The 24835-nt window shown below is 39.5% G+C and overlaps 1 protein-coding gene and 2 long non-coding RNA genes across 3 annotated transcripts in view; 2 read left to right on the top strand and 1 right to left on the bottom strand.

The window, feature by feature from the left end:
* ZCCHC4 (zinc finger CCHC-type containing 4) overlaps positions 1 to 21747 on the top strand; it is a 50794-nt gene extending 29047 nt beyond the window's left edge. The window contains 7 exon segments of the mRNA XM_034672000.1: positions 4584 to 4734; positions 6281 to 6381; positions 13553 to 13674; positions 13910 to 13985; positions 15922 to 15973; positions 16495 to 16639; positions 20254 to 21747. Coding sequence (XP_034527891.1) covers positions 4584 to 4734; positions 6281 to 6381; positions 13553 to 13674; positions 13910 to 13985; positions 15922 to 15973; positions 16495 to 16639; positions 20254 to 20389 — 783 coding nt within the window. The 3' untranslated portion in view covers positions 20390 to 21747.
* A 2148-nt stretch (positions 21748 to 23895) lies between these two features.
* The window catches only part of LOC117804468, a 6004-nt gene continuing 5064 nt past the window's right edge, over positions 23896 to 24835 (bottom strand). Inside the window, exon 4 of the long non-coding RNA XR_004628939.1 lies at positions 23896 to 23941. This is a non-coding gene — a long non-coding RNA (uncharacterized LOC117804468). The remainder of the gene's footprint in view (positions 23942 to 24835) is intronic.
* The window catches only part of LOC117804467, a 2341-nt gene continuing 1996 nt past the window's right edge, over positions 24491 to 24835 (top strand). Inside the window, exon 1 of the long non-coding RNA XR_004628938.1 lies at positions 24491 to 24721. This is a non-coding gene — a long non-coding RNA (uncharacterized LOC117804467). The remainder of the gene's footprint in view (positions 24722 to 24835) is intronic.

Here is a 24835-nt window from a genome sequence, read left to right as displayed (position 1 = left end):
AGGAATGATGAAATTGCTTTTATTAAAGGTGTGATTTCATAGTTTTAAAGTTTAGTTTGTATTTACTTACTATATAGCCATAACTGGACAAATAACTACCATAATAAATTCTTTTACAGGTATTCACAGTTTTACATGGAAGATAGCTTTTGCCATTATAACATGTTTAACCATCACTTCTTTGATGGAAAGGTAAGAATTATGACCATTATCCTTCTTATTGTGAAAGAACAGATCCAGAGTACCTCCTTTCTTATTTTCTTAGAGTCCCTCAAGATCACAGTCGTGGCTGTTCTACCATTTATTGATTGGCATTTATTTTTCTTCATCCACTGAGGGTGTATCAAGCATCTAGAAGTGATTGTGCTATTCTTCTTTTGTGACTTTTCGCTGCTTTTTGGATACAGACCCACTTTCTTACCAAGGCCCCCAGGGCTCTGCCCAATCTGACCCCTGCCACCCTCCAGTCTCTCTTCTTATTCTTGCTCTGGGGTTTGTGTTTATGTTCCGGATGTATGACTTTCATCTGGGACTGGCTTTTCTGCCACGGGGGCTTTTGCCCATGTTGTTTCCTCTGCCTTCTAGTCTCATTTTGCTTTGTTAACTTCACCTCATCCTTCAAAGCTCTGTTCCAAGTCACTTTCTCTGGCCTCCCCTGACCCCCAGACAAGGTCAGGCTCCTTTGTAGCCTGGTACTGTAATTAAATAATTCTGTGGTTAGTTGTTTGATGTCTACCTCCCTGATAAATGTCATGTCCAGTTAAGGGGATTTATAGTTTTATTAAACTAATTCTTAAAAATTAGGGTCAGTAGTGACCCCTAACCTGTGACCTCTGGGTAATAATAATGTGTCAGAGTAGGTTCATTAGTTGCAGCAAATGTACCACTCTGGTGGGGGATGATGATAATGGGGAAGGCTGTCCATGGGTAGCAGGGGGTAGCTTCTTTCAATAATACGATGTTAGTAACGTCACTAGGAATAGACAACGTAGCAGAGCTTATACATGTGCTCCTAGTTTGAGCTCTTTGTGAGTTGTCTTACAGATTATAAAAACTAGGGGCGCCTGGGTGGCACAGCGGTTAAGCATCTGCCTTCAGCTCAGGGCGTGATCCTGGTGTTATGGGATCGAGCCCCACATCAGGCTCCTCTGCTATGAGCCTGCTTCTTCCTCTCCCACTCCCCCTGCTTGTGTTCCCTCTCTCGCTGGCTGTCTCTGTCTCTGTCAAATAAATAAATAAAATCTTTAACAAAAAACAAAAAACAAAATAAAAACTGTACCCAACCAAGTAATCACACCTGACAGGAAGTTGGCCGCAACTGTATGGAATGATCAGGACCACCTGAAGCACATATCCATTTATGCACGTATATCAATTTTTCAAAAACTGTTAACCAGGTGTAAGTATGTATTGTGTTTTAAGATGTTAATTAATGATAGAACAAAAACCAAGCAAAACTAAAAAACTATGTATCCAGGAAATGAAGACAAATTCTAAATTGTTGTTTGGGATTGGAAAATGAGTCTCCTGATTGAGTCTAGCCAATGATGCACTCCTTCCATGAGACTCAGTCAGCATTGGGATATATATATATATATGTTTTTTAGCTGTGACAGCCATGAAAACCAGGTATTGAAATAAAGAGCAGTTAGAATTAGACATACTTCAGTTTCCTGAAGGGCGTATGTGGTTGATAATCTCTAGGATTTGAGAACTGATTAGGTGAGTGTGAAGGAGGGAGAGGAATTGCAAACTTACTTGACAACAGATGATAGTGGACTTCTCAGCTAGGCCAGTGGTGATGGGGAAAAGAGAGAGGCGGGTTCCATAGGCATTTCACTGAAGACTTGGTGGTAAGCGTACTGAGGGAGAAGTCAAAGATGACTTGGTGGTCCGGCCTGGCTTTGTATTTCATTCTTCAGAACAGGGTAGGGAAGGTTGGAAGTGAAAGCTGGAAATGTTGAGTTGGTGGGGCAGGTGGAATATTGATGCAGAGGTATTCATTGTGGCTTCTTGAAACTCTGGGGCCTCACGCTCAGGGGGTGTGGTCCCGGGGACGCGCAGACAGGGCCGGCATCAGAGTAGGTGAGATAACCGAGTCTGTATCACCGCCGGATGCTGCAGTTGTGGGACGGGTTTGTTTATGTGCTTCTTTGTTTTTCAAACCATACTATGGTTCTGCTTTCTATCTTGAACAGTAATGGTGAGATGAAAGTGAAAGGACGGTTGAATACCTAACAGTTGGCTAACCGTTGCTTCTATTTTAAGAATGTAACATGTAATTAACCTTTTTTTCTAGGAAATTCTTCTTAAGTTTAATTGGAAGCTTATGGCATTACCTTATAAGTTTCTAGAATAATGGTTGGAATAAGCTGCCAAGACCGAACTCCACTTTATTTTTCCCAGAAGAAAACAATCGTCTAGCTCAGGCTTTCCTTTCTCTGTATTCTAGGAGCAGCCTCTACCTAGCACTGCGGCTATAGAGATTGATCTGCAGAAAACTATTGTCTTGGATGAATTTAGTATCTGTTGAGTCAAGGTGTTCGATGGAGACTTACCATCTACTAATCAATCACTGAGTACTTAAGCGTCTATCAGGCGCCTGTGAGGTGCGCAGGGTGCTTTGGGGGTTATGAGCCGCTGCTGCGGCCCGTTAGCACTTCACAGCCCACTGGATTCAAAAGCAGGAGTTCCCTGTGCAGGATTTTCTCATAGAAAACCATATAGTCTTTCAGGTAATAGAAAATGTCATATGCCTTAATGGTCAAGAAGGTTGAAGCGTGTACAGGGGATAGTTATTTAAAGTACCAAGCACTTTTAGGGCGCTTGGGTGGCTCAGTCGATTAAGTGTCTGCCTTTGGCGCAGATCATGGTCCTGGGGTCCTGGGATTGAGCCCTGTGTCGGGCTCCCTGCTCAGCAGGGCGTCTGCTTCTCTCTCTTCTCCCTCCCCCCACTCGTGCTCTCACCCTCTCTCTCAAATAAATAAATAAATAAATAAATACTAAAAAAAAATAATAAAGCACCAAGCACTTTTTTAGTGATGATTGAGATGAAGGGAAGAGTTAAGGCACTTCAGCACTGGTGGCACAAGCAAGCGTCTGGTTTCCACAGGTGGTCAACATTAGAACCCTCAGCAGGTCATGACGGGATGTCACATCATTGATTCTTACCTGGAAACAAATACACTCTATTGGTTTGTTTTTTGTTTTTTGTTTTTTTTAATAATTTTTTATTGTGTTATGTTAGTCACCACACAGTACACCCTTAGTTTTTGATGTCGTGTTCCATGATTCATTGTTTGCGTATAACACCCAGTGCTCCATGAAATATGTGCCCTCCTTAATACCCATCCCTGGCCTATCCCAATCCCCCACCCCCCTCCTCTCTGAAGCCCTCAGTTTGTTTCCCAGAGTCCATACGTTTTTTTAATTTGGCTAGGAGTTTTGGTTTCATTTACTTCTTTCTTTTCCTACTTCTAAGTCTAAGGAACTGGAAGGTTTTTCAATAACATCATCTGTACTTTAAGTCCTTGTTCATGTAGGCAGGTTAAGGAAGTGCCAGGCAGCACTTGAAAAATGATTAACCTTCCTGACACGCCATCCCTCGCTGCAGGACTTCCAGTAGGAAGTTAATAAAGCCTCTCCTCGGGAAAGGGGGTTAGGATGTTGTCATTTTTCCTCTCATCAATTGAGTCTTCTAAATTGATTTAGTAGTAGGACAATATATATTTTATTATAAAGTACATATGGGTTTATTAAAGTTTAAAATGCCATTAAACTTTAAAGTCTTAGGCTATTTTGTATACTGTGTTGATTTGCTTTTATAGGCGAGTGCTTGAAAACGACTACAAAGTCAGTAGACCGGCGTTCGTATTATAGGTATATCTCTTATTATCTCTTCTCCTGAAGCAGAAAATAATAAATACCCTAGACAGTGCATAATGTTAATTTTATAGTTACTGAAAGCACTTCACTTAGTGTGTTGGGAAAATGTATGAATAGCCTGGTTTCGTGGCCTGGCTAAGCTTTGTTATTTGTGGACTTTCATTCATTTACTTACGGTGCGTGTCCGAACACATCTGTCCTATCCATACCTGCCGCTTAGCAACATGTGCGAGGTGACTGGTAACGGGTAGCTCTCATTAAACTGAACTCGTGGTAGACAAACCAGCCAGGAAGAAAATAGGTCTTATTCGTCTTTGTGTCTCCAGTGTTTAGCTCAGTCCCTGCTTCTGTTTGTGGGATTGAATTTAGCGTTTTCGATAGTCTTCATGGGTAATGAGTTTTTCTCTCTCAGGTTACTAAATTTAGTTTTTTAATTTAACCATTTGAAATGTGTAGTCCTCTGATAGTGATGGTGCTTGAATTTGCAATTTTAAAAACCCGCTTATCAAGGAACCCAAAAGATAAAATCTCTTGGGGGCTGAATGAGAGAGGCTTCAGGATGTCACTGAGGGACTCTGGGGTGGCAGGATGGGTGAAGCTTCAGTGAAAATAGTGGGACCGAGCCTGACGCATTCTCTGAATAGGATGGAGTGCCTCCCTCTAGTCCTCATTTAGAAATGAATTTTTATTTGTTCCAGGCTGCCCTTGAAGTATGCAGAACATTTTTACAGGAAGATAAAGGTGAGGGAGTCATTATGGTGACAGATCCTCCTTTTGGTGGCTTGGTTGAACCTCTGGCTGTTACATTCAAGAAGTTAATTGCTATGTGGAAAGAAGGTCAAAGCCAAGGTGTGTAATTTATTACTGACTGCAAAATAAACATGTATCTGTGTATCTACTTCCTGTCAAATATTAGCAGAGCGCAGTGAATCAGAGCTCTGATAAAATATACATGTCTTGGGTTCTTGTGTTTTTTTTTTTTAAATAGGCTTATTTGAGAATGTGGCAGACTTCATTATCATGATACACTTTGTATTATCCTAATCACGTGTTCTCACAACGACTTGTAGGTGAGCATAAGGGGACATTATGAAGAATTGCAGTAAACTGTTGTCATTTATTCAATAAATATTTACTGAGTGGCCCCTGTGTACCAGGTACTGTTCAGATGCTGGAAGGAGAGTACTGAACCAGACGGACACATATTCCTGCCCTCATGGATCTTACATTTCAATGTTCCTAAAGTCTTGCCCACGGCTCTAAGAGGGTGCCCAGCCTCTGGCTCAGAGCTCTAAACTATGCCAAGATTTGGGAAGGAAGATCGCTATGCACTAGCCTTACAGTGGTTATCAGTGACAAATAGATACCCACATAGATAGAGGTGGGTTAGTGGCTGGGTGTTATTACTCAGTTTAAAGCACCTTAGGCCTTCAAAATATCTTATTTAATTAATTGTCTAATTAGTTGGTACAATCATTTTTTAGTTTCCAGCTTGCAAATTGATAAACTGTAAGAGCGTCAGGAATTGATGATCAAGCTTCTCCTTTAATTGTGCTACGTAAATAGTGTGCTTTGGAGACAGAACGCAAAAGAAATCTGAAACATGACTCATGGTGTTAAGTATTCCACTTATTTTCAGGTCTTAAGTCCACTTACCAGAATGGTTAAAGTCAGTGTTATTGAGGAAGCAGTGAAGAGGTCCGTGGGCTTAAATTTCAGTTCTACCACTTATTAGTTGCATGAACTTGAACAAATTACCTAAATCTTATGGCTTCGGTTGCTCTGTCTGTAAAATGGGATTATGACTGTCTAACTCTAGGAGTTATTGTAAGGAGATAATATGTAGAAAGTACCTGGCATTGGGCTCAGCCTGTACGAGGTGCTCTGTAAGTAATAGCTACGTCCCCTGTCACTGAAGTTAATTTTGATTGTTTTTAAGACTCTCCCATGCTTGAGGAAAGATTGATTCATCCCTGAAAATGGACATAACGAGTTGTGGCAGAGCTGGGATCCTGACCGAAGGCCTTCTGCCTTCTGGCCCATGCTTCCTGCCACCACATCACAGTGAGCTTGGGGCTTCCAAGTGAGGCTCCTTTTCATTTCCCGCTTCAGTGGTGATATCGTTGCCTTTACCTAGAATATAGTGGTTATGCGTGTAAAGATTACTTTTACATACACTTTATACCAGCGTTTAGATGTAAAAGGACGTTTCCATTGACTTTTGGGAAAGGTCAAGTTATAAATGGCACTCTGGTAAACATTCTCTTCTATTGTATGATTTAAGTGCATTGAACAATTGCAGTTTCTCCCGATATTAGAAGTCTTTCAGTTAAAACTCTTTTATTTTTTTTAATATCAATTTCTTATTTTCTTTTCCTTTGTTGTGATCCACTAGATAGCAGTCACAAAGAACTACCCATATTCTGGATTTTCCCTTATTTTTTTGAATCCCGAATTCGTCAGTTTTTTCCAAGCTTCTGCATGCTGGATTACCAGGTAAGTAAATATTCTGTGTTCTGGCACAGTTGATGAATGGATATTCCGCTTAAATAAATATTCTGATCAGACTATCCATCGATTTTTGGAAATGAAAATATCATAAGCTGTATTAAACGCTAAAATTGTACCATACATCGCTTAGTCCAGAGGTTCCTAAATGTAATTCTTAGGGTGTTTTTTAAAAATATAGATCTTAGGTACCAAAATAAACCTACTAAATCAAAATTAGAGGGTAAGGCCCCAAGAAAGCACATTTTACCAAGCTTCCCAGGTGATCCTGCAGTGCAGCTAGGTTTTAGACCGACTGACCTAACTGACCCCCGACTCATTGTTATAAACAGGAGTCTTGTCTGTTCAGAGGCTGTAGAGAAGTCAGTTGCTTTTTCTGGTCAGTGGAATGTCAAGTACATTTTACTGTGCCACTCAGAGGATGCCAGGAGCTCTGAAGGGAGGTGTGTCCAAGGTGGCAGGTGTCAGGGAAGCAGAGAGGCTGAGGGCTGTGTGTGTGGGCTAGTGTGCTGATTTCAGGGTGGAGTTGGCCTGCCCTCCTTCCCATCTCTGCCCTCAAGTCTTTCTGCTTTAATGTCCACTTTGCTGTATTCGTTTCCTTGGGTTCTGAAGTTAACCCCCTTGTCACTATCACTGTGTGGGGTCACCAAGTGGCCACTGCTTCCTCTTTTGTAATGACATTTTTCTATTTGAGCTTTCTGAGCAGCCCTGGAACTGAAAATATCTTCATACTTGTTCCAAGCTAGCACTTGGATCTAATCTCTCTAATCTTGAAGGCATTTACCATTGTGAAAATTATCTAGAAATTCTGAAAGAGACAATGTTACCAAAAATGAGAGGACAGACCCTACCTGCATGGTAGCAAATATCACCCCAAGTAGCAAATATCATAATTTGATACATTTTACAGGTTTGTAATCATAGCAGATGAATCCGAATTCTGCTTTCTTGTGTTTTATATAAGTGTACATTTTTAAATGTAGCTCCATAGTCTTTATGCTTTTAATCACTTTATTTTTTTTTTTAAGATTTCATTCATTTGACAGCACAAGCAGGGTGAGCAGGAGAGGGAGAAGAAGCAGGCTCCCCGCTGAGCAGGGAGCCCGATGCAGGGCTCAATCCCAGGACCCTGGGATCATGACCTGAGCTGAAGGCAGACGCTTAACCAACTGAGCCTCCCAGCCACCTGCTTTAAATCACTTTAAATTATTTCATTAGCAGGTTATATTATCAATTGTTAGCATTTTTTTTTCTTAGACACACAGGTTGCTTCCACCTTTAAGGTACTATAAATAACACTGCCATGAACATTTCTTATTCACATAATTTTTTCCATATTTATATAACTTGTTTAAGATAAATTTCCAAAACTGAAATAGAATTCCAAAAATTACGTTATCCAATTTAATGGACATTTTTATGGCTACTGAACCATATAACAGTTCCTTTCCAAAGTTTATAGCACAAGCCATTTTAACCTTGACTTCTTGAGCGCTGCATTGGTACAGTCCACATCATAATTCTTCCCAAAGCTGGTTTACTTTCCTTTTTCAGAGCACATAGTTTTCTGTTTCTCGTCTGAGGGGCACTTCTAGTATTAGCATTTGCAGTGCAGAGATAGCGGACGTATCCTAAAGACATTAGCTAAATAAGTGTTTTCCGTCGGCAGGAGCGCCTGCTGTCTTGGACAGCGAATAACCGTCTAGCGCGTCCAGGACAGTGCCAGGCACAGAGCAGGTGTTTTGTACATGTCGAATGAAAACGGCGTGAACTCCGCAGTTGAAAAGGAACTGGGTTTTTTTTTTTTTTTTTTTTTTTTTTTTTTTTTTTTTTTTTTTATTTATTCGACAGAGATAGAGACAGCCAGAGAGAGAGGGAACACAAGCAGGGGGAGTGGGAGAGGAAGAAGCAGGCTCACAGCAGAAGAGCCCGATGTGGGGCTCGATCCCATAATGCCGGGATCACGCCCTGAGCCGAAGGCAGACGCCTAACCGCTGTGCCACCCAGGCGCCCCGAAAAGGAACTGGGTTTTAATCCTGGTGCTGCCACTTACTAGTGAGGCCTACACATTGTATCTAACTCTCTGCAGTTCATGTGACCTGTTAAGTGAGCAGAGTAATAACATACCTGCCTCATACGGTTTTAGGAATTATATGAGACAGTACATGAAAAGGCTTAACCTCGTCTGCCTGAACACACGGCAAACGTAGACTAAAGGTTATTGCTCTCAGCATTGTTGAGAACATTCAAATAGTCCCTGGATGTGGGTAAAACTCTTCTTTGGGGCTTTTTTTTTTTTGTACAGTATGTGAAACATTAAAATTGCAAAACATAAGGTCCCTCAGAAAACTGTTCCATGCACATTTAGAAATGAGTTTTCACTGCGGGCAACCATTTGAAATGGCGAGGAGGCCAAAGAAGGCAGGCAGATCCAGAGTAGAGTGGACGAGAGAGTTTCATGTGGAGAAACCAGCCATGGCTTGTTTCGACGGTCTGTGTTACGAGAAAGGAACTTGTGGAAATACTGGAGTCTCAGTTTTGAGAAATAGTTCCAAGGTCCAAGCTTATTAAAAATAATTATACAATTCAGTGTATTGGTGAAAAAAGTTTCTGAGTGGGCCTTATCAAACACGGTATCAGACAAGGTGAAAAGCAGTCTTTTTAGTAAAGAGAAAGCCAAACTTTGAAAGGAAAAACTCGAATAAAATTTGTGAAACAAAACAGATCTTTTTTGATTTCTACTGAAGATAAGAACACTGCTGCCCATTGCACGCTCAGTTGGAGAAACTGATTTCACCATATCTCCTATTGTATTTATAAACCTTGTCATACCTCACCTTGATGATCTTTCATTCTTTTCTTAATTTCTTTCTTTTTGAAAGTTTCTCTGGATTTATTATTATTATTATCCTTTCTGAAACTTTTGCTTTCTTCCTTTTCTTTCTCTATTTTAACCTTACTTTGTGGTAATTTCTTTTCTTCTATATTAGCTGCGTTCATCATATGAAAAATTTGAAAGTCTCTTGTCCTCCTTCACAGGTCTTTTGCCATAGACCTTGATTAGACCTTCTTTCTCACATTGCCTACGATGATTATAAGCCCCCAAACCACAATGCAGTAAAAAACCTAAAATCACTAAATCTCTTTTTTTGAAATACTTTTCAGGTAAGAGGGAGGCAGAAGTGTGGCAGATCTTCATAAAATATAAATTATGTAGACTCTTCAGTGATAAAGCACTTGATGAGTACAGAATAAAATAGCCATCAAAGACCTAGGAAAGCGAGAGTTTTATTAAGGGCAGATTAGAAAGGAAGGATGTGATGATGAAAAGAAATTTTGACCCAGAGTCAGATGTATGAGCCCAAGCACACTGCCTTTTAGAGGCTCTTTAATCTTAAGAGGGAGAAGTCAGTTTATCTTTCCTGGCCTCTGTTTCCTTACCTATAAAATAAAATGATTGAATCAGGAAAGAGATGGCAGATAAGTTTCACTTTTAGTGCTTTAGTAGTAAGCCTGATAAATTGGTAGTGACTTCTGGCGAATTTGTTGAGAATACCAGGCTCAGGGGCGGGGAGTAGTGTGTGACTGATTAGTGATGTCTGTGCCGGGGGCCCCGTCAGGGGTGTGGTGACATTCAGGTCCTTTATTTACCGTATCTGAACTAGATTGCCTCACTTCCCTTCCAGTGGGAACATGCTCTGATCTCTTGTTTCTACTTAATCTGGGACATTTGTCTGGATTGTTAAAAGTAGAGCTTTGTTTTTGTTTTTTTTTTAAAGCTGTCCCTTAAAAAATCATCCTGTGTAGAAAACTGTTTTTCGAGGTTAGTTTCATGTTCAGAAGTGAAGATATTTTGACAGGAATTTCTGACAAGTGATTGCACATTACAAGATGACAACTGAAATTCTTAAACTTGATGTGTAATAAACACAAACATTTAATGGGTTTGGAGTGACAAGGGGAATAATACATATAGATAATATACATATATATAGATATAATTTTAAATAAGAGGTACATGGGAAATGGGGAATATGACTAAAAGACCTTTCTGCTCCGGTGGAAGTTGGCTGATGGCGATCTTTTGATGCACTGAAACCAAGTAGAACACAATCCCAAGGGACTTAGGGAACTACAAGTACTCTGTCTTATTTCATCTTTGTTTCCCGGCCGGATACCTAGAACATAGTAGGTGCAAAATAAATGTCTGTTGACGTGAACATCTTGGTTTCCATGTACCTGGTTTCAGTCTCATGTCACAGGAGAAATTTGCGTATAGATAAAATTAAGAGTTAAGAATTGCAGAGATTCTGTGCTTTCCCTCATTTCTATACAGTACTTCATCACATTAATCAGTTCCATGGGAGAAATTTTCTATTTGAAAATGCCTCTCATCATCATTGTGAATGAAATGTCAGAGATAATGATGGGAAAATGGTGTATCAGCTCTACCACTAGTGATATGCAATTTGCAAAATTGTGTTTGCTTTACAGCGCTTCCATAGGACGTTTATTTGTGTGGATGAAGCTATGAAATATGGATGTATGTTAGAGGTACATTAATTTACCCTAGCAGCATGCGTTTTACATACCATATGTTTATAGTTAATTAGCACAACAAACCCGCATTTAAAAATAATAATAATCTCAATTAGGTTATGCAAAATCAAGCAATCAACCACCTTCCTGACACATACATTTTCCGACTCCTTGGGTAACCGTAAAGAGATTGTTCTTTCTTTCCCTCTCTTCCATCTGCTATCTGTTTTATTGCACGGAATATTCCATTTACCAGAAATCCTTCTAAGGCCCTCTTTTCCAACATTTGTAGATCTTCAAAAGGTTCTCCGGGGAAGAATTTTTTTTTCTTATGACACTCATAAATGTTCAAAATATCTTTGTTGAATTTAATTAAATGTCCTATATTTATTAAATACATAGAGGAGTGCATTAGGGAAAAATTATTAATTTAAATCATCTTTTTAAAAAACTACTTATGGTAATATTTTAAGGTGATTTTGAAGTAAAATCTGCTTTTGTATCTTAGCCTCTAATAGGTGACATATATTCATAGAATTTTGAAGTTGGAAAGAACCATTAGGGCTGTAACGTAGGCTAACTTCCCACCGTAATAATCCTCTCCACTAAATTCATGACAAGCCGTCACCCGGCCTCACTTGAATGCTTTCAGTGAGCAAAGTCCTGCAGCCTTACAAGGCAACTCAATTTATTTAATAGCTCTAATCGTTAGAATATTTTCTCATATTGAGATAAAATATGCTCCCTATTAACTTCTAACCATTGGTCCTACTTCTGTTCTCCAAAGCAATGAAGGCTAAGTCTAATTTCGATTCCACCAACACCCCCTTCAGTTATAAAGTAGGTATCAGATCCTCCCAGTTTGCGCTTTTCTGAATAAACACCCCCAAAATGTTAAACGACAGATCCTCTTCATTCTCATTACTTTTGGTGGAAACGAACTGGTTTTATCAGGGTCTGCCTTCACATGCATGACTGAACGCAGGGCGTCACATGTGATCTGACCTCATTCTTTGCCTGTTATGATATTACACTTCGTACAGGGCGGCCGCGAGCCCGCACCAGCTTTCGCAGTTGGCTAGACCGTGGACTCACCGTGCTGACAGTTAACCAGAACCCTTGGGGGGGGGGGTTCGTTTTTTGTTTTTTTCCCCACACTGCCCCTTATCTGGCTGGGTCTCCTCATATGGCACTTACTTTTCCCCCCACTGCTAAAGCTTGTTGACCGTCTCTGTCTTCCTGAACTTGCTCACCTGTTAATGTGGTAGCTGTGCACAGGGCCACACGGAGAGCTTAGGAATTTCTCATTAAAGCCCTCTCCATTGTCAGTAAGTCCTTACATTTTTGTGCTTTGCTTATTTAATAGAGCTAGCTTGCAAGCCAGTTCTTTTGAAAGATTCTTAAGTGTATTCTTGTTTAGAATCTAAACAATTCATTATAACTTATTTGAAAGTTGGGCTGCACCTATACTGACTTCATAAAAATCTCACGGTATTCTTATGGACAATCTAGAACAATGGTTCTCAAACTTTAGTGTGCCAGGAGGGCTTGTTAAGAATACAGATTGCCTGACTTAACCCCCAAGAGCTTCTGTTTTATTAGGTCCTTTGATGGGGTGAGAATGTGCTTTTCTAACAAGATCTCAGGGGCGATGCCGATGTTGCTGATCCAGACCCCGCACTCGGAGAATTACTGATCTAAAGAAAGATGGTCATAGTGACCAGGTGGATTCAGAGCAGGCTTAAAACCAAAGTGAGAACGTGTATGGATAGCAGAGAGGTGGGAGAAGGAGACGAGAGCAAGAAGCTAACAGACGTTGAGCCTGTTAGCTCCAGCTTCCTTTCAAGGTGATCTGCCACGGCTGAAAGCTGAGGTGTAGGGGTCTTGAGGAGAGGTAAATGTTCGAAATAGTCACAACTGTCGTTGTGAATCTCTCTCTTCATCTGCATCTTTCTGTCTCTACCGTATGCCAGGCCCTGAACTTGGCTTTGTACACACATTGTCTCCCGTAACCTTCCTTCCCAGCATCTCTGAGGCAGGGCTCAGTAACCTCCTTTTCCAGGTGAGAATTATGTAAATTTGCCTCATGGAACAACAGGTGAGTGGCAGAGCCACTCTCTGGTCCCCAAATCTGTGCTCAGCCAGGACGTGAGAGGTCAGATGATGAATGGTGGGGGGTCGGAGCAAGGCAGTACTGAGACTCGGTGACCCGCGAACTGACAAGTAGCCGATCTCACACACAAAAATGAAAAACCCCTGCTGAGTCGTCACACACCTTCAAGGGTGGAATTCTTTTAGCTACAAAAGCCGAATTCTTAATTCCGTAATAGGCCTTCTGGTGAAGTCTATTGTATTGGATAAAAGATTACAGTTGTTCTCTGAAGACCAGGCAATATAATTTATCATAACAAAGTTTACCTTTTCTATAATGAAATTTCACCACCACAGAGGCCTCTGTCTGTTGATTAATAAGCAAACTCTTGCTTTTAAGAATTTCTTCTTAAATACTTTGTTTTAACTCCTCTCTTGGCACCAGCTTGTTCTTTATTGGTTAAAGAATCTCCATAGATATTGACTGCTTTGAGTAAATTTTCTTTTTCAATTTTTTTAAACTTTCTAGGTAGATTATGATAATCACGCACTTTATAAACATGGGAAGACAGGTCGAAAACAGTCTCCTGTGCGTATTTTCACCAATATTCCACCCAACAAAATAATCCTTCCTAGCGAAGAAGGGTACAGGTAAGATCCTAGTGAGGCCTTGAAATACATGAGTCACTGAGAATAAAGTTCCATATACCCAACATCAAAATGCTTTTAATACTGACTCATATAGTTCTTCTGCTGCCTTTACATTTGGTCTATAATTTTGAATTGAATTTGGATTACACTCAATTTTTGTAACAAGTGCCATTTATCTGCGCTTTGAATCTTCTTGAAAATATGCAGCTGATTTAAGTCTTTCTTTCCTCCTCAGATTTTGTGCTTTGTGTCAACGATACGTTTCCCTAGAGAATCAACACTGTGAGCACTGTAATTCTTGCACCTCCAAGGTACAGGTTTCTGTAGAACGCATTTTTATTCATATATATTCATTTTATTTTAGCTTACTCGTTTCATTACTTTTGCTTAAGCTTTTTTTTTTTTTTAAAGATTTTATTAGAGAGAGAGAGTGTGAGCGTGTGTGCACAGAAGCTGGGGGGAGGGGCAGAGGGAGAGGGAGCAGCAGACTCCCCGCTGAGCAGGGAGCCTGATGCAAACTTGATCCCCCCCCCAGGACCCTGGGATCATGACCCCAGCTGAAGGCAGACGCTTAACCAACTGAGGCACCCAGGCGCCCCAATGTTATTTTAATAATATTGTAATTTGTATTACTGTATTATCATTTACTAATTATACTTTAATACAATATTTTATTTCTAATTATAAAGTACAACAGGCTTTAAAAATAGGTGCCTCCATCATTATTAACAGTTATTTGAATTCACTTTTTTTTTTTTAAGATTTTATTTATTGGAGCAAGTGAGAGCACAAGCGGGGGTGAGGGTAGGGTGGGGCAGAGGTAGACTGAGAAGCAGGCTCCCCCCCACTAAGCAGGGAGCCCTATGTGGGGGACACAGGGCTCGATCCCAGGACCCCACGATCATGACCTGAGCTGAAGGCAGATGCTTAAATTGACTGAGCCACCCAGGCGCCCCTAAATTCACTTTTATGTGAAGTACTGGGTGACTGCTAGAATCAGGAGTATTTCAAATAAGGCATGAAGTGAGTGCTAAACTTTGTTGAGGGTAAAATTGAGGTGTTTCAAATAAGGAGCTGAACTACGAGACACCATCCCTATTCTGGTGAAATAATAACATATACTGTGCACTTTTTATGTGGCAGGACCTTTTCTAAGGGCTGTACATGGATTAACACAGCCACTCCGCACAAAGCCCTAGTAGATAGGTACTCTCCAAGTTTTACAGATCAGGAAGGACTACAGGGACATACCTCCTACTTGTTTTTTTAAGGAGGTGGGATAGCCCTTAAGGTGGCCTGTTTATTTTAACTAAATCCAGTCAGAAAGAACATGGCAAATTTAGTTAGGCTAATGTGCACAAGTGATTCCCCAAAGGAAAGTCTGTATTTTTATAACTTATCATAAAGTACATTTTTCAAAACTTTACAATTTTATTATTGGTTATGTTTATTTTTAACTGTGGTAGCACATCTGATTACATGTATTTTCAATCAGCTTACATATCCTCTGTGTTTTTTATTTTAAAAAAATTATGCCCAGGTCATTTTTATAAAGCTCAAAATGAGGAAAACAAAACTTTATTATTTAGAGATGCACACATAAGTGGTAAAAAAAAAACAAAAGCAAGGAAGTGACCATCACAGAAACCAGAGTTAGGTGTTACTCGGTGGGGGACTGGGAAGGGCCACCTGGGGGAGTGTCTAGGGGGCTGACAGTATTCTCTTGACCTGTTGGGATTCCTCAGTGTGTACTTTATAATACTCATTAAACTGGATATGTAAGTGTCTTATATACTTTTCTAGGTCATTTTATTTCACAGATTTAACATTGCCTAAACAGTACCCTATAATCTGTATCTTTTTAAATTATCTAAAGTTCTCAAATAGGAATTTCATTAAGGATTATGCTGCATAGACACGTAAAAGTTATGAATCATTAATTCTCTTGAAATTTTCATCAAGTCCTTCTTTGTGCAGATTGGGTTGCTTGAACTGGTGGACTTTCAAGATCATGTAGATAAATCCCCTAGTTTTCCAGTTAAGGAAATTGGGGCCCATCAAGGAGGGCGTTTGAGTTGAGTGGAGAAATGCATAGATTAAAATCAAAGTATTTAATTGTGAAGCCCAGGAAAGTGAGAAATAAGGAATGAATAATTTACACAGATTTTAATAAGACATTTTAATTTTTAATTGTGGAACTTGATTTTTAATGATACATTAAACATAATTTAAAAATTATTTTTGTAGGATGGCAGGAAATGGAACCATTGCTTTCTCTGCAAAAAGTGTGTAAAACCGTGTAAGTATTTAGACTTAGTGTTTGAGATCCTATGGAAACATTTCAGAGTTTTTCTTCACCTAAATGGGATTTTTATTTAATTGTATTTATAAGAGAAAAAAAATCAATATAGGAATCTACATTGATTTTACTTATTTTTTAATTTTTGCAGTTACCAAAATACACACTCTGTTCTTCATAGGGAGACATGACTTTGTAACCTGTTTCTGTGTGGCATTTGGCTTGGCTTATTCTAATAGGTCTTGGGGTCACTCAGCCAGCCCCCATTGTGTCAGTGGCTTTCGGCTCATGACTCATTGAAGAAGGGCTGCATCAGTTGCCATGTATCAGAAAGAAATTAGTTGCTTTATGTGGGATTCCAGCCTCTTAACCTTGGCGTTTTCAGCCAAATTATAACCAGCTATGCAAACTGGTCACGATATTTGAAGTAAACACTATCCATGCTTCCCTGTCATAAAGGTTGATCAAATGAAAAAGTATATTAAATGAACTTCTTCTAAAACTTAATTTTTATTTTATAGCCTGGATCCACTGTAGCATTTGTAGTCACTGTGCTCTTCCAGATCATTCTTGCGGGGGCCCTAAAGATGGCTGCTTCATTTGTGGTGAATTAGACCACAAACGTAGTACTTGTCCTAAGATCGCCACATCTAAGAAAGTGAACAAGTGAGTTGAATTCTTTTATTGCCTAGAAAAAAATTTGCCTTGTGTGATTTGTGTAAAGCAGTCCTCCACAAAAGTATGCAATAGAGGATTCAGAAGTGCTGAATTATTTGCTGTTTTTACTGTTATTTATTGTTCACATAGATGGGGGGAGGGAGGGTGCAAAGATGAGTGAAAGAGCTTAACATTTTACAGGTGAGACATGAAAATCACCAAAGTATAAGGTAGAAATTGATTAACTTTTTATCTCCTGTGGTTCATGTGAAATTATAATTTGTGTAGAGAGAGTCCAGCCTTCATTGACAGACGTGATATTTCAGTTAGGACAGGCCAGATGCAGACACGTGACAGCAGGCAAGGCTGGAGAAAGCATTTCAGGTGGAAGGTAGTGTGTAATCCCACGGTGAACACATAGGAAAAGGAAGTTATCTCTTTAAATTATATCAGACTTCAAAAAAACATTGACTATTTAAATACGTAAAATTTTAATTTTTACCATTTTTTTCCTATGCTTATTTTCACTTCTTCCACCAATATTTGGTGTTGGTTATCAGAGCAAAGTTATACTGGGCTCGTTTGAATGATTACATTTAAAAAAAAAACTAAAAGGGATGATAGTTATTGAGTCTTCTTGTTTTATTGTTATGAAAACCAGATAGCCAAATTTAACATTATGTGCGAATCGGGATCAGCATAAAATTTTTGAGCTGTCTTACGGGTTGTGATAAAAAAAAAATTCTTAGTTTTAGAAATATCTGATGTTATTGTAACTATTTATGATTGTATTAGAATTCTTTTTTATTTATTCATTTTTTTTTGGTCATTGGCAATTAGTTTTTCCCATTAAGGCCCAGTCATTTGAATTCTGCCTTCTGTTTTATTTTTCCATTACTTTTCATCAAATTTACTTTAAACAATTATTTCCACTAAGTAATCCAGGGTAGAAATGGAAGTTTCTAAATTAAGAAGTATATAGAAGAATCTTATAAAAGATTTTTTCTTAGAAACCTTTAAGACTAGAGGACCACCTAATAAACTATTGGTGTGGGATTGTTGCACCAAGTACAGGGTAATTCTGGTTGTAAACAGAGTTAGTGACATGCTCGGACTTTGAGTCTGTGATCTTACGATACAGGGAAAGTGAATTTGCATTTTGGTAATGTATTTTAGGCTCTTTGTTGGTCCCCTGTAGCCTGGGCTAGTTGGCTTGGTGGTATTCTATTGTTTTCATTGAAGGAAACCATTTAGTATTAGATTTTATCAAGTTTAATTCAAGGAGCAAATCCATTAGGATGTGATATACCTGGTAAGTCTTAAATAGTATTACTTTTTTCTCTCAGAAAAGACTCCTAAACTCGTATGAACAGTTATCTTCAGGTATTGCTTTCAAAAATTTTTCCTAATGAAATTAATTGATAAGGCACAATTTTTTTTCCCTTTTACAATAGTAAAAAATAATTCTAATTGTCTTTTTAGCATATATGGCATAAAAGATACTTCATAGCTGCCTTATATTTTCTTGAGTTTAATTTGTTTTTCTTGAGTTTAATTTGCCTTTGCCCCTGAACTGGAATGGTTCTGGCTCCCTCTTGTGGTTAATCGTTTTTATCATGACATAAATACCTATAATTTAGAGGACAAACACTAGGTCAATTCAATTTTAAGGCAAAACAAACAATGAATTGATTTATACTCAAGCAGTTCAATTTATATTCCATTGAAAGACTTTATCTCTGATAAGTTTGTTTATTCATATTAAAATGAATATTTTCTTCTGCTTTTGTTTACTATGTACTCTAGTGAGGTCTAGTTCATGTCTAGTTCTTCTTATAAGTGGAAAAGCCAAAGAAAATGTGTTTAAATTTTGTATGCAGGCACACACAGCTTCATTGACTGTGTCATCAAGAGATTATACTTCATTAAATTTGCTAAATCATCACTTATCAGGACATTAGCCCTCTTAAGATAATGGCTGGAGGGAAAGGAGAATTATATAACATACACAGAAGAGTATAAAGATGGCTGTGGTATTTGTTTTATTTTTGAACCAATAGGTTATCCCAATCTATAATCCAAAATCTAAATGTCGAAAAATGGAAAGTTGTCAAGCAGAATTCTGAAGAATAGTCATGTGGTGCTACTAATAATAGCTAATATTTGTTTAGTGATTCCAAATGCTTAGCACGTTACATATCTGAATAATTTATAGCAGAGTATATAGTATCAAGGTAATTAAGAGCATAGGTTCTAGAATCAGGCTGGCCCTGCTACTTCTCATTGGAGGATTTCATAGCCTCTGTTTCTTCCCCAAAAGGCAGTTGGGGGAAGGAAAATGAAAGGTGACATCTACCTTGTCTCAGTCTCCCAGATCCTTGGAGTCAGATGATGCCCACTCATTTTTGTATTCCCAGCACTTAATACGTATGTTGTGTGAACAAAAAGTGAGGCCACAGTTAGCTCCACGGAGGGATTATATTCTGTTTATGAACCCCAGATTTTGGTCCTGGGAAGATCAAGAGTAAGCTTTTCCCCGGGACTTGTGATTTAGGAGAAGTGAATCTAATGACTGATATCTCTGGGTACCCTTAGGGATTTTCCAGGTTGGCCGGTGCCAGCAGCCCCAGCCCTTTCCTCGGTTCGCCATATGATAAATGCCATGATTCTGCTAGCTTGGAGAAAGTGAGTGAACAGTGCAGTCATCTTTCTCAGCTGTAGATCGTCTGTGACTTAGTTCAGAGAGCACCAGGAGCTAAGGGTCTGTTTTGTTCTGCTGCAGTGTAGTTTCTTCAGAGCCTGAGTTCCAGCTCGTTCGTTGTGAAGCTAGTCTTTCAAGAAGACAAAGACCACAAAATGAGGACAACCTGTGTGGCACTTGTCCAGACTTTTAGACCCACTGAAGAAAGGAAAATTAGCTGTAGGGCTTATAAAATGGGCCTCTGTAAGCGTTGTCCATTTTTCCATTGTGCTGTTTCATGTCTCTGCCTCTGCTAACAGCAAATGTATCGTATCGGTCCTTTTCCTGAGAAACGTAATTCAAGGATCTGGAGATTGAAGTGCTGAGCGGAGCAGTACAGATGGACTAAGACCAAAACAATAGCAAAAACACCCTCCTCCCTCATTGGCTTTACTATTTTTAAAATTTAAATAATATATATCCCAAATATTATTTGAACACACAATCAACATAAAAAATTATTGACAAGATATTTTGCATTCTTTCTTCAACATCTGGTGTGTATTTTACATTTAGAGCATTTTTAACTCGTTCTCACCACATCCCAGGTGCTCGGTTGCCACATGCCGGCTAGAGGATACCGTACGGTTTCACACAGCAGTGGTTTCTCCTGGCTTGACTGTTTACCTCTGTGGTGGGTTTGTCCCAAAAAATCTGTAGTTAACCGTCTTTAAAGGAAATTTCTTTACTCAAGCATTTTGCTTAGTCAGGCCTCTGACTGTCTCTCGTTTTTATGGTTAGGATCCTGAGGATTTATGCTTATTATACAGTAAATTCTTTTCCTTGTGTTTTCTTATTTGGTCAGCTGGTTAATTAAATTCCAACATAATTACATAATTAACTATGCTTATTCTACAAAATAATTTAGCACCTTGTTTTTCAGAGCTGTCAGAAAGCAGAAGCAAAGAAAAAGTAGTAAGATGAAAATGGGGACCACTAAAGGACAATCCATGAATCATACATCTGTTACAAGGAAGAAGAACAGGAGAGAAAGAGCCCATCAATATCTTTGCTCTTAAATGTCCAGTGACTTGAGAATAAGAAAGATTTATAGTCCAACCTTTGATGCCATTTTCTGAAAGTGCCACACCGGACTTAAATTCTGTCACTTTCAAAGGTGTGCACCTTTCTAAGGAAGATAATAGGCAGGTGGTATTTGCTGGTTTATGGACCCCTCTGCAGCCTCTCTGGAGACCTGGGGAGGTGTTCCATCCTGAGCTGGCTGACCAGATCTCTCTGTGTGCCTTTTTTTTTTCTCTCTCTTTAAATCTCTCCTAATCATATGGTTTTGGCCTCTTTTGAAAAATGAGCATGCAGCGTTTTTTTGTACAAAGTGTCAGAAGAAAAATGAAAGTGAAAACTTAAGGTCTTGTTTACATTGAACACAAGTATGTTAAATTAGGTTCAGAAATATTTTAAATATCAAAACATTGCATGATAACTTAGACCCCACTTGCAAAGAAATGTACAATGAACAATTATTTTTAGACAAAGATGATGGAAAGAATGTTGACAAAGCTAAAGATACAAAGATTATAATTATGATTTTATGATTAAATATTTGCTTTTCAAGTACTTTTTACAGTGTGCTTTGATGTAATAGAATCATTTAGATGTTGTAGGATGAATGAGACATTTAGAATTATATTAGACTTGCTCTGCCATCTCAGTGTCTTTTAACCTAAGCAGTAAGGTTATTTCTTTGTAAAAGTAATAGCAGAAGGCAAGAGAGTTTGGGTATTAAAACCTCTCATCCCTATTCTGATGAACCCTTCCTGACTCTTTGTCCTTGGCCAGGTCATCCACCCACAGCCTGTTTCCTTGTTATTATTACATAATTTATTTTATTATATAACAGTAGCTACAGCACAGGCTTGTTTTCGTGATGACGTCAAATGAGGTACATGTGCCTGGCTCTCAGTTCTGTTGGTGAGAAATGTTAACAAAGTGCAGAGGGCTGGAGCCCTGATGGTCATCATCTGGTGGTCCAGGATCATAGCAGTGGAGGGACTGGGCTTGAACTGTGAGAACAAACAGTTCGTCTCCCCATTTCTCTGCTAGATACCTGACATGATTGCCTAAGACTGCATACTTTTGAACTGCTTGCATTTGCAGAATGACTTTTCTCTTATTCCCAAACAGCTGCTTTAGAGCAGGTTTGCAGGCCTGCTTGCTTGGACTCAGCTAGAGCCCTGGGAGTGCAGGTACAAGAACTGCGCCCCATCTGGCCTGGAAATTGTCTGGTCTTTAAGTTAGGACTGTTTGATGCCTGATGTGGAGGCAGAAGCGTGGCCCTGATCAATGGATAGGGGTGTATACCTGGCGACATCAAAAGACGAGCCAAGCCCCCTGGACTTAACATAGATCAGAAAACTCTTTCCTTTGNAAAAAAAAAAAAAAAAAAAAAAAAAAAAAAGAAAACTCTTTCCTTGCCCCCTTTTCCATGTGGGTTGCTATGGTGATCAGAGGGGTGGATTCAGAGGTGACTGGGTGAGATTTGAAACTTTGGCAGAATCAGTGTGAGTGTTCCCCTCCCTGATTCAGCCACAGGCCTGGACTTTACCTGACTTTCGTGGTGTTCCCCCAAACCACGGTAAAATCTCTTGAAGTCGCCCCTGAAACTCAGACACCTGAGGGACGATGATTCCTGAAGAACTGGGTCCTGCTGGCCAGAGGTTATTATCATCACCCCATTTCCTTAGTTTTAAGGTACCATCAGTTGTAAAATGCACTATTGATGTGATTGTAGCTTTTCAGGGGGAGAAACCCCATAGCACATTAATTGTGTATATTAAATTTTAGGTATATCCTATTTCAGAAATATTGAAATGTAAAAAAAAAAAAGTATACCTTAGAATTGAGGAACTAGGATATTGCTTATAATAAGGAATTATGTACTTTAAAACTTAAACTGCTTAGGAAGTTAAAAGTAAGAAATGTGATTCTAGGGCCCCCTGGGTGGCTCAGTTGGTTAATCATACAACTCTTGACTTCGGCTCAGGTCATGATGTCAGGGTTATGAGACTGAGTCCCATGTCGGGCTCCGCACTTAGCGGGGAGTCGGCTGGAGATTCTCTCCCTATTCCCCAACATCCCCCCCCCCCGCTGCCAATAAATAAATCTTAAAAAGAAAAAGGAATTTGGTTATTCTGTTCTTTGTTCAATTAATACTAATTTTAAGGACTTTCTTTTCTCAGGGCATAAACTAATAGGATGTAAAAATGTCTCTGGGAGGTAAAGTGTGATGGGAGATGAGGTCATTTGTTCTAATTAGAAATCTGCATATCTGAACATTAAGATACCTACTCAAAACAGCAATAGAGGAAAATCCCCAAATTTGACACATAAAACTTTCTAAGCTTTTTAAAAGGATGTTTTTTCTTAAATTATTACAGCTAAATTTCATTGTACTTCTTGCTTATATTACAAAATTTAAGGAAATCCAGAGTCACTTCTTAGGCCCTGAATGATCAGATTTCAGGTTTTTCTTACACTCAGTTTGGTATTTAGACTAATTTATTTCTCCAGTATGCCCCCTCTTTTCATCTCATCCTGTTCTTTCTGTTTGGAGTATTTCCCTCCATATGGCCTTCTATTAAAACCGTATGGAGACTTCAGGCCCTGGCCCAAGTCCCGCTCTCTTTGGGAAGTCTTGCCTGAGTCCTGCTACCAGCCGGTACCTTCCTCTCTCAAGCCTGGGTGTTCTGCAACCACATTTGAGGCACTTCTCATGTATTATTCTGTGATTAGTTTTATAGTTTCTATTTCCCCAAAAGATTTCAGTTTCTTAATGTCAGTACCCATTTTATACCATCTTATATCTCTCGTGCATTGTAGGTGCTCAATAAAAATTTGATGAAAACATGGAATTTTCTAGAAGTTTTCAGACGGTAGGTGCATTACTTTGCTAGGGCTGCCATAACAAATATCAGAGACTGGCGGCTTAAATAAAAATAATTTATTTTCCCACAGTCTTGGAGGCTGGAAGTCCAAGATCAAGGTGTTGGGGGGCGCCTGGGTGGCTCAGTCGTTAAGCGTCTGCCTTCGGCTCAGGTCATGATCCCAGCATTCTGGGATCGAGCCCCGCATCGGGCGCCCTGCTCAGCGGGAAGCCTGCTTCTCCCTCTCCCACTCCCCCTGCTTGTGTTCTCTCTCTCGCTGCCTCTCTCTCTGTCAAATAAATAAATACAATTTAAAAAAAAAGATCAAGGCATTGGCAAGCTTGGATCTTCTGCCTCTCTCCTTAACTTACCTTCTCACTCCTGTGGTGTCTCTTCTGTGTGTATGATTCCCCATATCTCTCTGTGCCCAAATTTCCTCTTCTTATAATGATACTAGTCACATTGGATTGGGGCCCACTCCCATGGCCTCATTTTACCTTGATTTCCACTTTAAAGGCCCATCTCCAGGGGCGCCTGGGTGACATGGCGGTTAAGCGTCTGCCTTCGGCTCAGGGCGTGATCCTGGCGTTATGGGATCGAGTCCCACATCAGGCTCTTCCTCTGTGAGCCTGCTTCTTCCTCTCCCACTCCCCCTGCTTGTGTTCCCTCTCTCGCTGGCTGTCTCTATCTCTGTCGAATACATAATCTTTAAAAAAAAATTAAAAAAAAATAAAGGCCCATCTCCAAATACAGTCCCGTTCTAAAGTACTGGGGCTAGGACTTCAGCATCTGGATTTAGAGGATACAATTCAATTCTTAACAGTAGGCATGCCTCAGATACGGAGAGGACTTGGTTTTTTCTCTTTCTTGTATTTATTTTTAATTATTATTCATTTATTTTTGTTAAGTAGGCTTCATGCCTAGCATGGAGCCCAATGCGGGGCTTGAACTCATGACCCCTAGATCAAGACCTGAGCTNAAAAAAAATAAAATAAAGGCCCATCTCCAAATACAGTCCCGTTCTGAAGTACTGGGGCTAGGGCTTCAGCATCTGGATTTTGAGGATACAATTCAATTCTTAACAGTAGGCATGCCTCAGATACGGAGAGGACTTGGTTTTTTCTCTTTCTTGTATTTATTTTTAATTATTATTCATTTATTTTTGTTAAGTAGGCTTCATGCCTAGCATGGAGCCCAATGCGGGGCTTGAACTCATGACCCCTAGATCAAGACCTGAGCTGAGATCAAGAGCCAGATGGTCAACTGACTGAGCCACCCAGGCTCCCCTTGGTCTTTTCTCTTTCCTATAAGGACTAAAAAAAGGAAAACAGACCTAAGCAATATCGGGGGGGGGTATTTAGAGTCAGTAGGAAAACTTTCTTGATACTGAGAGTTTAGATGTGTGTTTAAGGTTGCGATGTGCTGTGTAAGATTGACAGCCTTTAAGCTTAGACTAATTCAGCTTCCAAGGTTATTTTAAAAAACAGGTTGATGTCTAGCCCCTTCAANTTTTATTTTATTTTATTTTTTTTTAAAGATTTTATTTATTTATTGGACAGAGATAGAGACAGCCAGCGAGAGAGG

This window comes from Ailuropoda melanoleuca, chromosome 11 (genome assembly GCF_002007445.2).
Source record: "Ailuropoda melanoleuca isolate Jingjing chromosome 11, ASM200744v2, whole genome shotgun sequence".
Taxonomy (NCBI): Eukaryota; Metazoa; Chordata; class Mammalia; order Carnivora; family Ursidae; genus Ailuropoda; species Ailuropoda melanoleuca.
This window is presented reverse-complemented; position numbering and strand designations above follow the sequence as displayed.